The sequence below is a fragment of the Epargyreus clarus genome, unplaced genomic scaffold (assembly GCF_041222505.1).
Source record: "Epargyreus clarus isolate Ecla_fem2 unplaced genomic scaffold, WU_Ecla_fem_2.2 ptg000002l, whole genome shotgun sequence".
NCBI lineage: Eukaryota > Metazoa > Arthropoda > Insecta > Lepidoptera > Hesperiidae > Epargyreus > Epargyreus clarus.
The window spans coordinates 2,805,491-2,821,127 of NW_027332210.1; the positions used below are offsets into that span (position 1 = coordinate 2,805,491).

Sequence of the window (15,637 nt, forward strand, 5' to 3'; positions counted from 1 at the left end):
ATGCATGAGAAAAAATATTAGTCAAAACACTAATAGATCTTATTGAATTCCGAGTATAAAATTCCGCCATTTTAATTTTTAAGAACAACAATCAACATTTCGTCTTATTTTATCTTAAATGGAATTCCCTGTTCAAGGAAACTATTCTGATCGACAAATTATGTAAAAAAATCAAGAAATAATTTTAATATTACTTTCATTTTGACGCATGAGAAAAATCAGTACCAAGAATGGGCATTCTCCTTTAAATCTTTTAAAAACTTCCGTTCAAACGCACGCAGATATAGAACGGTTCGTCAACTGGAAATTCGAAAAGCAATCATCCTCAATCGAATTTGCATACAACACGGCGCAAAAACGATTTCCTGGTCGTAACTCTTGTATAAATCGATGGCGTAACGTACATTTTAAAGGAGGGGGTCTTTTTTGTGGCCTTTCCATATTTGAAGAGAATACTTGCTAGTATTCGTAGCCTTATTGATTGTTGCAGAGAATATGAAATTATAAAAAAATGTTAATGTTGCAATTGTTAAACTTTTATTAAAATTATAAATATAAATGCACGATAAAATGAATAAAAGAAAAACAAATCGCCTTAATTTTAAATTACACAAAAAGAAAGAACTAATAATAATGATTACCTATTGAGAAAAGTTTTTTGCCGTTAAATCATTAAAATTGCATTCTCAAATATAAACTACAAAATATATTTATAATTTAAACCATAAAAATAAATTAGAATTAGAATTACGAATTAACACAAAAGCATAAAAAGCAAACGCGTAATTTTAAATTTCGCCATTAGAATCGCCGATTAAAATTCATAAAATCGCAGAACAAATTTCCGAATTGTAATAAAATTATGCTCTTAAATTCTTACCCGTATGTATTTTAAGTTAAAATTCGAAAACATCGCTTCAAAATTGATGTTTAAAATAATATGACGAATGGTAAGATTCGTAAAGATTATGAATTTAATATGATCTAATGCAGACTTTAGCTATTAGTCGCACAATAATCCTAATTGAAATCACAATGAATCCTCAACGGACTATGATGAGCCAATGAACTCATTGTACAACATAATAATATATATCTACAAAATATATGGGTACAATTTTACAAGTATGATCCGCGTAAAACTGCTAGTTCGCCTTGAATATAGAAATGAATCGCGTCGCCATAGCAAATTGTATAAGTACACCTGCTCGCAACAACTTCAGAGCGGACTAGCAGTTTGGCGCGGACTCTACTTCATGTTATAATTGAAATGTCTTCAAAAATTAAAAATTACTGTAATGTTTAAGCTCTATGTTGAAATATAAAATCTTTATTTAAGATCTTCGGTGGACGTAGACCTACGCCCAATTTGGAAGGGAACTTGTGCTCAATAGTGGACTATATTGATAATGATGATGATAATGATGTACTTAATCATAATATCTATTTATTGATATGTGCATGAGTGTTCATGTGTCTAACTTTATTTGTGCGTAACAAACAGACACACAACACTAAGTTAGAACACTTCGAAGCAACATTCAAGAGTTTATCAACCCGCAATAAATATGAACGTAATTAATATTTGATAATTAAACGTGACAGACGAAAACACGGTAATAAATTCAATAGATCGGGTTCGACGACATTTTTGTGACGAGAAAGTTCCGCTTTTAAACTCCGAATGGCTATAATGGCGGGCTTTTATGACTTATAACTATTTTATTGGCAACACTGCTCGCCTGAATGAAAGTAAATTGTTCTATTTTTAATTACAGAGCGGATAATTTATCTGTGGATTTATAGACAGCGCTGATGACAGTTGTTATGCATTTCAATTATCTGTTCTTAGGTTTTGCGCGCGGTTTTGTACGTTAAACGAGATATTAAGACTCTTTCTAGCGTGATATCAGTCAAAGATATCTTATGGAAAGCCAATGAATATTATCGCCGTTTTATTTTAACAAATCGTAATACACTTTATTTTAACTAATCGATATGTTATACGAAATAGTCCTTAGAAACTGGTGAATACTACGTTACACTACTAAGACTTTAGACTCCATTGATAATATTTTCCTTATTAGGAGTCTATTTACTTTGTTCGTCTTATTTGTCTTATCTTATTACCTACATATATTGTAAAAAAATAATAAGTAATTTAATTTCTTTTCTATCAAATTCTTTTCAATTATAATTTGTGCAAAAATTAAATAATTTTCTTTTATTTTCATTGCATATTAACTACTTTTTTATTTAAAAGCATTCGTTTACCCATATTATTTTTTATTGTTAATTACTTCGTTGTGAAGTTACCCTACTGTACCTCATTAACTTGAGCCTCTCCCGTTTCCAGGTCTAGAACGGGTGGCGGAGGAGTTGATGGGTCGAAGGAAATGGAAACTATACCAGGACGCGTTACTCCCCAGGCGAAGCGAGGGCGAGGCCTCGAGCGACGAATCAATGCCTTCCACCGACCCACCGCCAGCGTTGAAGATCAAGACCATAGAGGAGATCAACGCGCCGGAGGAGGCCACGAGGTCCCCGGAGAAGAAGGAGACAATCCTCGAGAGCTTGATCAAGAGGCCTGCCACGCAACCGAAGCTGGAGGTGGAGGAACCCACGGACTGGAAGCCAGCGGACAAGTGTTACTTCTGCGTTGACGGGGAGAAAGAGGGGGGCGCGCCGGGCGGGCCCACGGTAGGTACCGCCCTTGTTTTTGGCAATGCTAACTAATTATTCGGTGATTCAATTAGGGTCAGGTGCCAAAATGCAGCCAAAGTTGGCAGTGATTTCTAAATCCATTTAGATATCTACTTGCTGCTACTGCTATTGAATCTGGGACCTTTGCCTAGTTGCAACTACTGTGTCACGACATTTTTTTCTTCCATGAGACTACAAAAAGTTGATAAATATTTTCTATACCGTCCGAGAATAAGAGGATATTTTGAAACTACAGACAAATTCTAGTTTCATATTTGTATTGTATAAATTAACATATTCATTGATTGTTAGGTACTTCTTCACAACATACATACAAAAGGTAATCAATCTATCCCATTTTTTGCCTATAAAATACTTTTTTTTGACAATATCCGCCTGCTAGAAGTTATCAAATATCGAACTTTGTGGGCAAAATTTGACAGTTTGTCGCCTATCCAAGACTTTTAGAACCCTTCTGCCAAATAGAAAATATTTTTAAATGGAATATAATTTTCTTTTTCTAAGAGGCGATACAATGAAAATAATCAAATACAAAATATGGATGAAAAACATTTTCCCTCAAGACAGGTATTAAAGTACATAAGTATCTCTAAGCATTTCTAAGAACCATTAAGTGATTCACCAAAAATGTAGCCATAATAATTCCTAGACCAGACATAGATTCATAGATCACGTCATACTAAATACCAATGAGTCGAAAAGCATTGGCCTTTAAACCCGGATGCTGTGGGCACACGAATCATTCCACCTTAGTCTCTGTAAAATACCTTAACCTTTATTATATTCGAGTGCTATAAATGATGTGAAGGTGGTATAAGCCTTTGTGGTTCGACTCCGAAGACATCACTACCATATCCATATACCATGTTTGTCTAATAACAGCAGTGTTAAACGCTGCTGTGTTCTGGTTTGAAGGTGTGGTATGTGTCCCTTACCACACGGTAACGGAGACATACTTATCATTGAATCTAATTAGTCTTCAAGGATAGAAATGTATCTGTGACCGACCTCAGGTGGGATTCTCATCGTATCTGGGGTTGAATACAGATGTCCATAGCCACTTACCAAGGTGGACTGCAAGCTCGTCTGCTTATTCTATACTAGCTGACCCGGCAAACTTTGTACCGACTCAAAATCTATTTATCAAATATATTTCATATAAAATATAGGTCACCATGCCGGTCTGACGCGCAAAGGGTCCCGGGTTCGATCCCCGGCCAGACAGATATCTAAATGATGAATTTAGATTTCTGTTTCTGGGTCTGGGTGTTTTTGTATTTTTCTATGTGTGTGTTCATGGCAACCACGACACAGGGAATCCTAGTGTGGGGCTGTGAGTGTAGAAAGAGTTTATTTATTATTTTATTTATAGCCTATGTTACTCGTGGATAATGTAGCTTTCGAATGGTGAAAGAATTTTTAAAATCGGTCCAGTAGTTTTTGAGCCTATTCATTACAACCAAACAAACAAACTAAGTTTTCCTCTTTATAATATTAGTGTAGATTATAAAAATGGCTGAAGGAACTTTCGTAGTGAGACTCTGAAGGCACTATCGTCACACCTATTTCTGCCTTATAACAATAGTAAAGCCCTGAAGCCGGCACAGACACGTTGGTCCACTGCTGAAGACTAAGATGATCACATACATATGTGATCATGTGGCAACCAGCGTCCACAATAGCCAAATTTAGATCTTCAGTAAGCAAACATTAAATAGATTGATTATCAATAACGGACGCAAATAATCATAATTTAACTTTATTCAATTATCTCATAATATTCTTCATATTCATATTCTTATGCTGTTTGTTGAAAATACTAAAATCTGTTGCAGGAACATTTTATCCAAATTTCGTACTTTCATATAAAAGTCAAACATCCTAAATTGGTCCTTTGTATAAAAAGCGGCATTTTATAGCTCCACCAAAAAACTCAAAAGCAGCATTTTACAACTCCACCAAAAAAACTGCGCATTTTCGCGAAATCACTGCCTCGTTCGAGCAACGCAGCTCAAAAGGTTTTTGCTACAATTGACGAGATTGTGGGAACATGCCACAATAGCAAAGAATCGCTACACTTGTTCACATTACAAAAAATGATCCCAAATTGCCTGTAAATGGCAAATTCAATTACTGTGTACAGCTGCTGAACAATTGTTTTCGTGTAATTAAATCTAACTTTTTTGAAATGCTTCGCGGTAATGTTATACTTTTTTTACATTTTCTTTTTTGTTAGATAGGAATAGCAGACGAACTTGCAATTCGCGTGATGGTAAGTGGCTACTGCCGCCCATGGACATCTATATTAAGCCCAGGGGGCCTACCACCATCTTTTAAAAACCATCATAGTTCAGTAAAGTTTTATTTCCTCCTTAAAACAGTAAAATATTTCGTCATACACAGTTTAACAAGCTTAAACCTTTACTAATTTCTCGCTTATCCATTGTATAAAACCAACTGAAATTGTCATATTTTGCTTAAAAAGTTAAATTTCATGCAAAAAAAGTAAAAATTAAAATAATATTGTTTTAAGAGATGGTAGTAACCCCCAGGTGATGTTTGTATTCTTATCTGAGATTGGCAACATATGTATAGATCCCAGAGGACTTAAATTGGAAGGCCGCGGATAAATGGTATAGTCCGCGTAAAGCTGCTAGTCCGCTCTGAATATATAAATGAATCGCGTCGCCATAGCAAATTGTATAACTACACCTGCTCGCAACTTCAGAGCGGACTAGCAGTTTGGCGCGAACTATATGTATTTGTATGTCTAAGTCATCATCATCATCAACCCATTATCGTCCCACTGCTGGGCACGGGTCTCCTCTCAGAATGAGAAGGATTAGGCTATAGTCCACCGCGCTTGCCAAGTACGTATTGGTTGACTTCACATACCTTTGAGATTTTTTTGTTTTTTGTCTCTTAGGTATCCAGGTTTCCTCACGATGTTTTCCTTTACCGTTTAAGCAAGTGATATTAATTTCTAATACGCACATATTTTTTGAAAAATCAGAGGTGCCTTGGATTTGAACCTCGGACCCCTCGATCGAGAAGCCGAGTTTCTTAACCACTAGGCTATCACTGCTTATGTATGTCTGTAAGTCTGAGTAAAATGATGTAATAGATTAATTATTTGGATTTGTTAAACAGTTTGAGTGGCGGTAGAACCCGCTATAGTTCGACCGGGGAGGTACCACTGTCATACATATTTCTACCGTGAAACACTTGCGTTTCAGTGGAAGGGTAGATGGTTCAGAGTAGATGCCTTACATATGTGGTGAGCATCTTTGCCCTCAGGAGTGGAAGGCATCTGTGATGGGCTTCAGGTAGAACCTCAGGTCTATAGGGAGATGATTACAGATATTTATGGGCAAGAGTCACCACTTACCAATTGGAATGCATGATCATTTGCCATTTCAATCTTATAAAGAAAACCTTATAATATTTCTTTTTTAGCATTTAAATCCATTTGACATTTTTTAAACCTTAAATTTACATTTTAAAATTTTAAATACTAAATTAAGTTGTTAGCTTTATTTTATTCATTACTAGCTGACCCGACAAACGTCGTGTTGCCGTATAAATAAAAAAATGTTAAGGATGAACAACCCTTATGTCTTAGGGGTATGAAAAATAGAGAGTAGCCGATTCTCAGACCTACTGAATATGCATATAAAATTTGGCAAAAATCGGTGCAGCCGTTTCGGAGGAGTACGGTAACTAACATTGTGATACGAGAATTTTATATATATTTTATACATTATTACCAAATAGCTTATTTGGGACATAAATCGGACATTGAAATAGCCCTTTATAAAGCAAGCTGGGTTAAACCTATCGGTGGTTTAAATGAATAGTTATTGTCTATTGTTCAGCATCATTGAAAGGCCAAGGCCTTAACGTAGGAGTTCTGAATGACGTATCAATTACCTACATACGTTCTTACATTACTTGTTGAAGATTAATTATGAAATAGAAATAAAAAAAGATAAGTAAAATATATTTTTGAAATTTGAATTTTTGAAAATTAGCAAAAGAGCATGCAGCCTCCCTGAATACGAGGTATTACACTACTTGATGAAGATTAATTATGAATAGATTTTTTAAAAACAATAATAGACTTTATTTTTTTGTAAATTTGACTTTTTCAAAAGAAGTGAACGAACATGCAGTCTACCTTTTTTTTATAATATAAGAGTAGCAGACGAGCATGCAGTCCACCTGATGGTAAGTGGCTACTGCCGCCCATGGACATCTGTAATCAACCCCAGATAGGATTAGATATTCCCACTTGAGGTCGGCCACAGACGCGCCGCTACCCCTGAGGACTAAGCTGGAACGCCTCGGAAAAGTCTGTCTCCCTTACCACACACTTCAAACCGGAACACAGCAGCGCCTAACACTGCTGTTATTAGGTAGAAATAAAAATACCTGATGGTAAATGACCAGCCCATGGATACCTGTAACCAACTCCATATAGAAGTGTTCTACCTAAAGCCGATCACAGATGCGTTACCATTTATGACTAAGACGGGTACCATGTAAGTCAGCAGACATCTATACCCTTCCACTGAAACGTAAGAACTGCTTCACGCTGTAAGTAGGTGTGCAGGCAGTACCTCCTCGATCAGAGTATTATGGTTATATCGCCTATGAATATCAATCAAATAAAGCAACAAAATTTAGATAAAAAACTAGCTGACCCGGCAAACGTTGTGTTGCCATATAAAAAAAAATTAGGGTTGTACTACCCCTAACATTTAGGGGGATGAAAAATAGATGTTGGCCGATTCTCATGGATACCGGAAGCACAAAAAATTTCATCAAAATCGGTCAAGCCGTTTCGGAGGACTATGGCAACGAAAACTGTGACACGAGAATTTTATATATTAGATATTTCTTCCTTTGAAATACAAGGAATGATAAATAATGTTTTTTTTTTATTTTGAATAATTGGTAGAATATAGGATAAGTCTTAGTTCTTATAAATATTGGGTATGGTTATATATTTGTTTAGTTGCGTAATATTTTTTAAGTTGCACAAGTTTTAAACTACTTTTCCATTAAAATTTTATCAGGAAAATTCATTATCTACGATTAGATAAGTACCTAACTATCTAGCCAAGAATCATTACTAGTCAAGTGGGTACTACTAATTAATTTTATTTTTAGCCATGCGTAATCATAGTTAAATATAAAATTGTGTTTTAATTACAAACTGCCGAAAATAAAATAAAAAAATATAAAATGATAAAATAAAATTACTAAAAATAAAATAGAGCTAAGAATAAAGTGATATAATGAAATAAGTATAAAATAAAATAAATGAAATAGTATAAAAAATAAAATGTAAGTAAAAATAAATAAATTAATATAAATTGTAAATTCAATATTCACGATAAATTAAGCTTTGAATAGAATTGATATTGTGCAATATCTCTGTTATTATTTATGTATTTATTTAATAATGCCTTTAATAAAAACACACGTATTTAAAGTATTTTACGTTAAGATAGAGGCCTAATAGAGACATAGGTCGTTCAACTTAATCATCAAGAGAGTGAGTTTTGGGTTGCTCACAGATGTCCATATGATAATGACCACTTATCATCAGGTAAATTACATTCTCGCTTGCTAAGTACTTAAATATTAAAAAAATATATTTCGTGGACCAGTTAATTACAGGTAATAATGATGTCATTAAAGTTATTGACTGCGTACCATTTAACACAACACATGCGTTAATATATTATATTATGTTAATATATATTTGTAATAATGTATTCATACTGTTTATATCACAAAACTTACATGAAAGAGGCAAGTATAATAATACATCCATCATTATTTGATAAAAAAAATGCAATTTCGTTTCAAAAGCCTATGTAAGCAACACAGAGGCACTAATTAAAAACTTTATTTGTAGCCTAAAAATACTGGCGCGTTTTGTTGACTCGGCTACAGATAAAAAAGCATATGAAAAATTCATATTCATTTTAAAAAAAAAGTTCATTGTGAGTTTTTATTACTGTTTTATTTTGTGCATGCACAGTAATAATGGAATGAGTTGTAAAGGTGCGTACACACGAATAAATTAATCATAAATTAAATAAAGTGACATTGAAATTATAAAATTAAAAAATATCTACTTACCGACTTCTTATTTAAAAGGTTTTTGACACGCGATCTTTAGGACACTTAACGTAATAAAATATTACTTAACTATTATTTTATAATAAAAACATTTAAAATTTAATTGTTCTTTTTTTAAGTGGCTTGTATTGTAATAGTTTTACAAGGGTAGATAATATATAATAATTTATATATATAATTTTAGTAGATAATATATATAATTTTAACAAGGATTAGTCTCCTCTTTTTTTAATTTTGTATATTATTTTTTGTTTATTTTAAATTATTTTTATATTTTTAAATCACAAATAATTTAAACATATTAAAAACAAGGAAACCACTTTTATCTAAAATTAAAATTACACTAAATTATTTGTAAATGGAACAATTAATAAAATTGTTCATTAGTGTCAATCAGTTATTTCATCAATCATTAATAAATCAAAATATCAACAATTATACATAATAGATATATTATGTATAATTGTTGCTTAATTAAAAAAAGTTCAAATATCGTCTAAAAATCAATTCATTTGGAAATTCAAATCAATAATCACGGAGTTTAATTAAAAACTGATTATTCGCGTAAAAAGCTATTTAATAAATTTTCCTAGCGTGCAAAATGTAGAATCTACATCAATCTCGGGTACAAAGCAAATTGTTTATGCGAATTTCAATGCAATTGTCATCAGCCATGTCGGGCCGGGGCATTTAAATAACGCATTTTGTCGTAGCGAGGGCAAAATATAATGCTTACTCGTGATGAAATATTGAAAAGCCCGTAATTAATAGGTTCGTTGCATCCGTATCAACATTTCTAATCATTGTCTACCATAATTGCAGTTTATTGTAAACCCTTTAGCTTACAATAGCAATTATGTACCTTGTCTAAACCAGGCCTTAGAGCGGCCAGATAGTCGGACCCCCGCGATGTCATACGAATGTTTGAGCGCTACGGATTTCATTGAGGGGATGGAAATGCGAGGGTTCTTTCGAAGTTGGTCGCTCGACAAACCATAGTTTCAATTTACGAAACAATGCCTTATCCATTTGCTACGATTCCACGTCAAAGTAGAAAACTCGTATTTTGATTAATACGCGGGAAAGAGACGGGGTGCGTGCGGGGTTGTTTCGTGACGTTCTAGGCTTTATTGTTTCGGCATTAGAGGCGAGTTTCGCTTTGACGCGCGGCTTCTACTGAAATAGTAAGCGTGTAGGCGTACAGCATGAAAAGTAGGCAGTGGTTGGATAGAGAAAGGCACGGAGTGGCGATTGTGCCTAATTGCGCTTTTTGAAGTTCCATTGTGAAATGTCCGTTTGTTGTGTTAAATAAATGCCGCTCAAGCTTATTACGCGACTAGTTGTTACCCGCGGCTCCACTTGTTGACGTTTTACACTGACGCTTTAATTGTTTTCAGATTAACTCTCAAAGCGAAACGAAATATTTTGCAACTGTTGTAAATTTATTATAAACGACCACGAAATATGAAACAACGTTTGTATTGAAAGCAATGCTTTTAAAATAAGCATAAAAACAAAATTATAGTGTATTACAGACAAAAGCTGTATTTAAATGACAGCACTTAATTGTAAATTTCACTCATTCATTCTTCAAACCACATTAATTTGTAAAAATAATAACTAATAAACGAAAACCTTGAAGCGTGATACGAATACATTTAAATATGTAACAGCGCATTTAAAAATATTCTTGTTATTTATTAAAACAGCATTCCGTCCTAACGATAACCGCTTTTGTACACAATTATAACAGAAATTAAAATTATTTAGCGCGAAGAACGCGATAAAAAAGCTTTTTGAGATATTTCTTAAAAGACTATTGCGCAGAAATAATTGGATGCTGTTTTTTGTTCAGAAACACATACTGCTCGAATAATTATTTTTTCAACGCTACCAACGTATCTGGGATTGTAGGGCTTATATTCTTTTCGAAATGAGCTCAAAGCTTTGTAATACACACATACCGTCGAAACATACTTTACATTTCTAGTACTACAAAAATAAGTCGACCTACTTTCAAAACAGCAAACGAACATTAATAACAAATAAAAACAAAAAAGTATTAAAGCGACTCCACGCCACTTCATAGCCGATCGCTTAAACAGCATAGGCCGGACAGAAAAGCCTATAGGGGCGGTCCGGAGGGGGTGGAAACCTCGGAAAATTCACGTGCAAGACCCACCCCTCGGCTGAACACGTGGGGCCGGCTGCCCGCAGTATACGAACGCCGCTACTAATCATTGCCGCTCGCAAAAGAAAAAATGAACGTTCGCTTTTGACAAATTTCGAAAACACCATTCGGAAATTTCACGTGTTATTTTTTTCATTTTTCCCATTCGTGTTCAAGTGGCGGAAATGTAATGGACACTCGGCTGTTGTTTGAGTGTATTTTTTTGTTATTTTAAGTGTGAAATGGAAGGAAACAAAACATGAGGCGATTTCATGGTTAGTTGGTCGTCTGTTGCGTTTTGATTGCTAACGTATTGGCTTTTAATTTCGTTGAGCTAACACAGATAAAAAATTGACATGTAATCCGTTTGGAGTTATGGCCGTGCCGCACCGCTGGTTTTAGTACGTAAATTAATTTTGAACTATTTTTGTTGTAGTTGTAGACGTAGGTAAATGTTAAATGTAGCTTTAGTTTCCTTTGCACTCTTTGACTCTTTATTTTAAGTTTTAGAACCTAAAACTAATGTTTTAGATAATCACCTTCTAATCTAATCTAATGCCTGCCCATAAAAAGTAAAACGCAATCTAAAATAAGTTTCTTAACCACGTGCACTTTCACAAACATCAATTTAGTTTACTTATAACACACACTGAATGAAGCAAACACATTGTTTCCAAAACAAACAAGTTATGCTCAAGACTTAAAAGTAAAAAAAAAGTTTTACAACAGTAATTTTATCTCATAAAGAGAAATCTATGTATTACATTTAATGAGCACCACAGATTTAAGAACTTATAATTAAAATAACAAATAGTGTTAAAGTTTTAATTCTATAAAATTAAAAAATAAAATTAGTTTTACACATTCATTTTGGAATTTTAAGTAATAAGCGTATTTGATATATTTATTTTCTTTCTGAACATTAAATAACAATTAAACCATTCTATTTTTAAACTAACAAGATAAACAATTTTGTTAAATCACATTTTTTAAACGTTACTGAAATTATTCAACTACACAGAAATAAAATTAAAGCCTAAAAATATTATTTTAGATGCTGTTATTCGACAATTTTTATCTACATTCTTTCTATTATTAAAAAATATTTTTTTCATTTAATCCAACAATTTTAACGCTGAAAAGAACATAAATTAAATAATGGAATGCTGAAAAGTAATAACTTTTCAGCTTTAAATTATAATGAAAGGTATCGAATCTATTTCGTTGTACGAAATATAGAAAAATATAAATAATTATTTAGCCCGATAACAAAGCAATGTATGTCATCCATTTATAAATTTATTATTAGTATAAAATTTCGTTTTACGTAAGGTAGGTATCTTTTGTACATTATATTAATTTACTTAGCAACAAAATTTGGCAAGATCTTCCTTTGTAAAACCTTTGTTTCCTTTGTTTTTATATAAAAATCATTAAATACATTTTTCATTTCGCAAGGGAAACTATTTTAGTCGCCCTTAATGTATTTTTTGCTATATATTTTTTTTAATTTTACACTTTAAGTCAAGCATTATACAGATTATAAAAAAGTATTATTTAATTATCTAATATATACGCCTTTATTTTTAGGTAAGCATAGGTTTAATTTAAGTTTTAGTTAAGTTTATTATTTCTAATCACAGGCAATTTTTTGTTTTATCAAACTTCGTAAACAGCAAGTGATCTCAAAATGGCGGCCAGCGGGCAACCTCGCCTTGTCGTTTCGCTAATCGAGTCCACCTTGAATATTAACTAACGGATTGTTTAGCACGTCAATAGCCAGCTAAATATATCTTCCTTGTGGAGGAAAATACTTCAATATTCATAAAGATATTAAGCACAGAATAAATTTAGTTATGTTTGAAATCGTTTGTCGAGAATATTCTACAATTTGCTTAATATCTAGCATGGAAATTTAATTTAGGTATCTAGTCATGATAACAATGAACATGCAACATTTAAATTTCACACAAAATTCAATTAAAAATTTATTGAATCATAAAATCCATAAAAACACAATTTAACATGCAACATTTAAATTTCGAATCACATTTTATCAACAAAATTTTATTAAATCTTAATATTCATAAAGGTGGCTTACACTGAGGAATTACCCATAGGTGTTATTGTTAAAAAATGGGTAATATTATTTAAAACAAGTGAATATTTTAAAAATAAATACTCATACAAAAGAAAACCATAGCCTTCTAATTGTATTATAATTAGGTTGCTAGTTTAAAATAAACTAAATAATTTTTGACAAAATTTTTCACCTAAAACTTCGATAATAACCAAATTTAAAGTCAAAAATTTAAATACGTACATCCACATATTCAAAAAATCCTCAAGCATATTCGGCTCGGAACAAGGAATCAAAAGAAAAATCGGAATAATTTGAAACAACTAGCAATTTGCATACAAAAGCGAGCACCTAAGTAGGTAAGCCTGCGTACTGTATGAAACGCAGTTTATATTTGCAATTGAAATCTTCACCTACGAATTCATTTCGAATTAGGTACTTGAACGTCATTATAAAAATGTTCCACAGAAACTAACGCCATCTAGTTTTGAATGGTAAATATATTCAATTCAAATAAGCGATAATGAAGATAATAAAAAATAAAAGTGTTGCCATAAATATAGAAAACGTAGTGTGATGATGACGTCACTTTTATGGTTTGTCGATAGCGACACTTACACCACTAATTTTTGTGTCGTGACCATGTAGTGTATTTTAGTTTGAAGGGTCAAAAGGTCAAAGGGAGAGTGTTTCGAAATTAGTCCTCAGGCATAAGAGTATCTACCTCAGGACTATCAGTTGCATGGTCGGTTAAAGATTTCTAACTATGCTTTGACCTTGCAAATATTATCATCAACTCATTCTATTTTCAAAGCGATTTACTAACATTAACGCACATTGGACATTACAAATGTAGCATTAGATAGGTAAATAAATAAAAAAGTAATAGCCATCTAATTGGCCGGCTGTACGGGCCAAATAATCATGGCTCTACTTTTTTCTAACTCCACCGGACGATGACAGGGCGCCAAATTTGACATTACAAACGGAACATTAGAAATATAAATAAAAAAATATTGCCCTAAAAATATATAAATTTAAAAGAGACTTAGTGTCATTAACGCACATAATTTGGCATTCCAAACGCACCATTAGATAAATAAATAAAAAAGTAACGGCCATTCTAATTGGCCGGCTGAACGGACCCAATAATCATGGCTCTATTTTTTTCTAACTCCATTGTTACCGGACGATGACAGGGCGCCAATTTCAGCGAACAGCTGCTCCCATTATTTGAACTTGGAACGCAAAAAACTGACTACATAATTTACCGCTCGCCAAATGGTGGGGTCTACACATTCTAATTCTAAACTGCGACCTCGACCAATAGCGGGCGAGGACGAACCAACATGGCGGCCGTGGGAACCGGTTAATGGGCCGTTGGAATTTAGAATAGTATTTTTTATTAATGTGTTCGTAACGTTCGAGAACTATTGTTGTTTTTTTTTCAATTTGTTCTGCGGGCAACGGCGAATTAGCTCGGAGGGTCTTGAATCACCTGCGTACGTAATTTGTCGTAAATTGTTAGTGTTTCTACAAAAAGTAGGAAATATTGTCTGTAAAGTCCAAATGGTTCATGTTAACGTTAATCTAAACACGACGTTCAAACCAATGCCTTGCTTCTAACAAAATCTTCAGAACCGTTTGTTGCAAAAATGTTATCAAATTCTATTTCTAGTCCTCATGGAATTTATTTCTTATTTTACTAGACTCAATATTAAAAAAAAAGAAAACGTAATCAACTTCTATTTCATATCCTACTTTTAAAGTTCCATGCCATCTATCTTTTTTTTATCTTACTATAGATATCTTTTATGACCAATGCACAATACAATTTCTATGTCATATTAATTTTCGAAGATCTTTGAATTAATTTAGTTTTTTAGTATATTTAGGTAATTAGGAGATACTAATAGGGTACCTATGTCTCTTACATAATATCTAATAACCATTAAAAAACCCACGCATGAATTTTTAAAACCACAATAGAATTTTCCTGTGCCGTGGATGACATATAATCGCACAAAGAAACACACAAACAGCCCAGAACCCAGAACAGAAATATAAATCATTTAGTCTGTGCCGGGGATCGAATCCGGAACCTATGCGTTTCAGAACGGTATGACCGCGCCGCCACGCGGCTTCAATAAAATTAAAATTAATTTATTTTTCTAAGAAAACCACTTATCATAAATAGATACTTATAGTAATTATCCCTTACGACAGGGCAATTAAAAGACCGTATTATTTTATTTATTTCAAACTTTAAACAAGGAAGTGAATTATCTATGGTTTTGTTTATGGAAATGGTGGAAAAAACTAATGAAAACACCTGCTCAGTATGCGTGGTAATGGCCACCTAAGCCTTATTGAGATAATTCTAGCCATTAGTAATAAAACTTGTTGCATTTGTGTGTAAAATATTCAAACTTGAAAATTCTTTGAGAATTTACGCTTTTTTACGCACATTTTTAGGGTTCCGTGCACAAAAGGTAAAAACGGGCCCTATT

The 15,637-nt window shown here is 33.0% G+C and overlaps 1 protein-coding gene across 4 annotated transcripts in view; it reads left to right on the plus strand.

Annotated features, from left to right (window-relative positions):
- The window catches only part of Eip93F (Ecdysone-induced protein 93F), a 287,440-nt gene that overhangs the window by 227,171 nt on the left and 44,632 nt on the right, over positions 1–15,637 (plus strand). For all 4 annotated transcript variants that reach the window (XM_073077914.1, XM_073077923.1, XM_073077930.1 and 1 more), the window contains one exon: positions 2,357–2,700. In XM_073077914.1, coding sequence (XP_072934015.1) covers positions 2,357–2,700 — 344 coding nt within the window. The remainder of the gene's footprint in view (positions 1–2,356; positions 2,701–15,637) is intronic.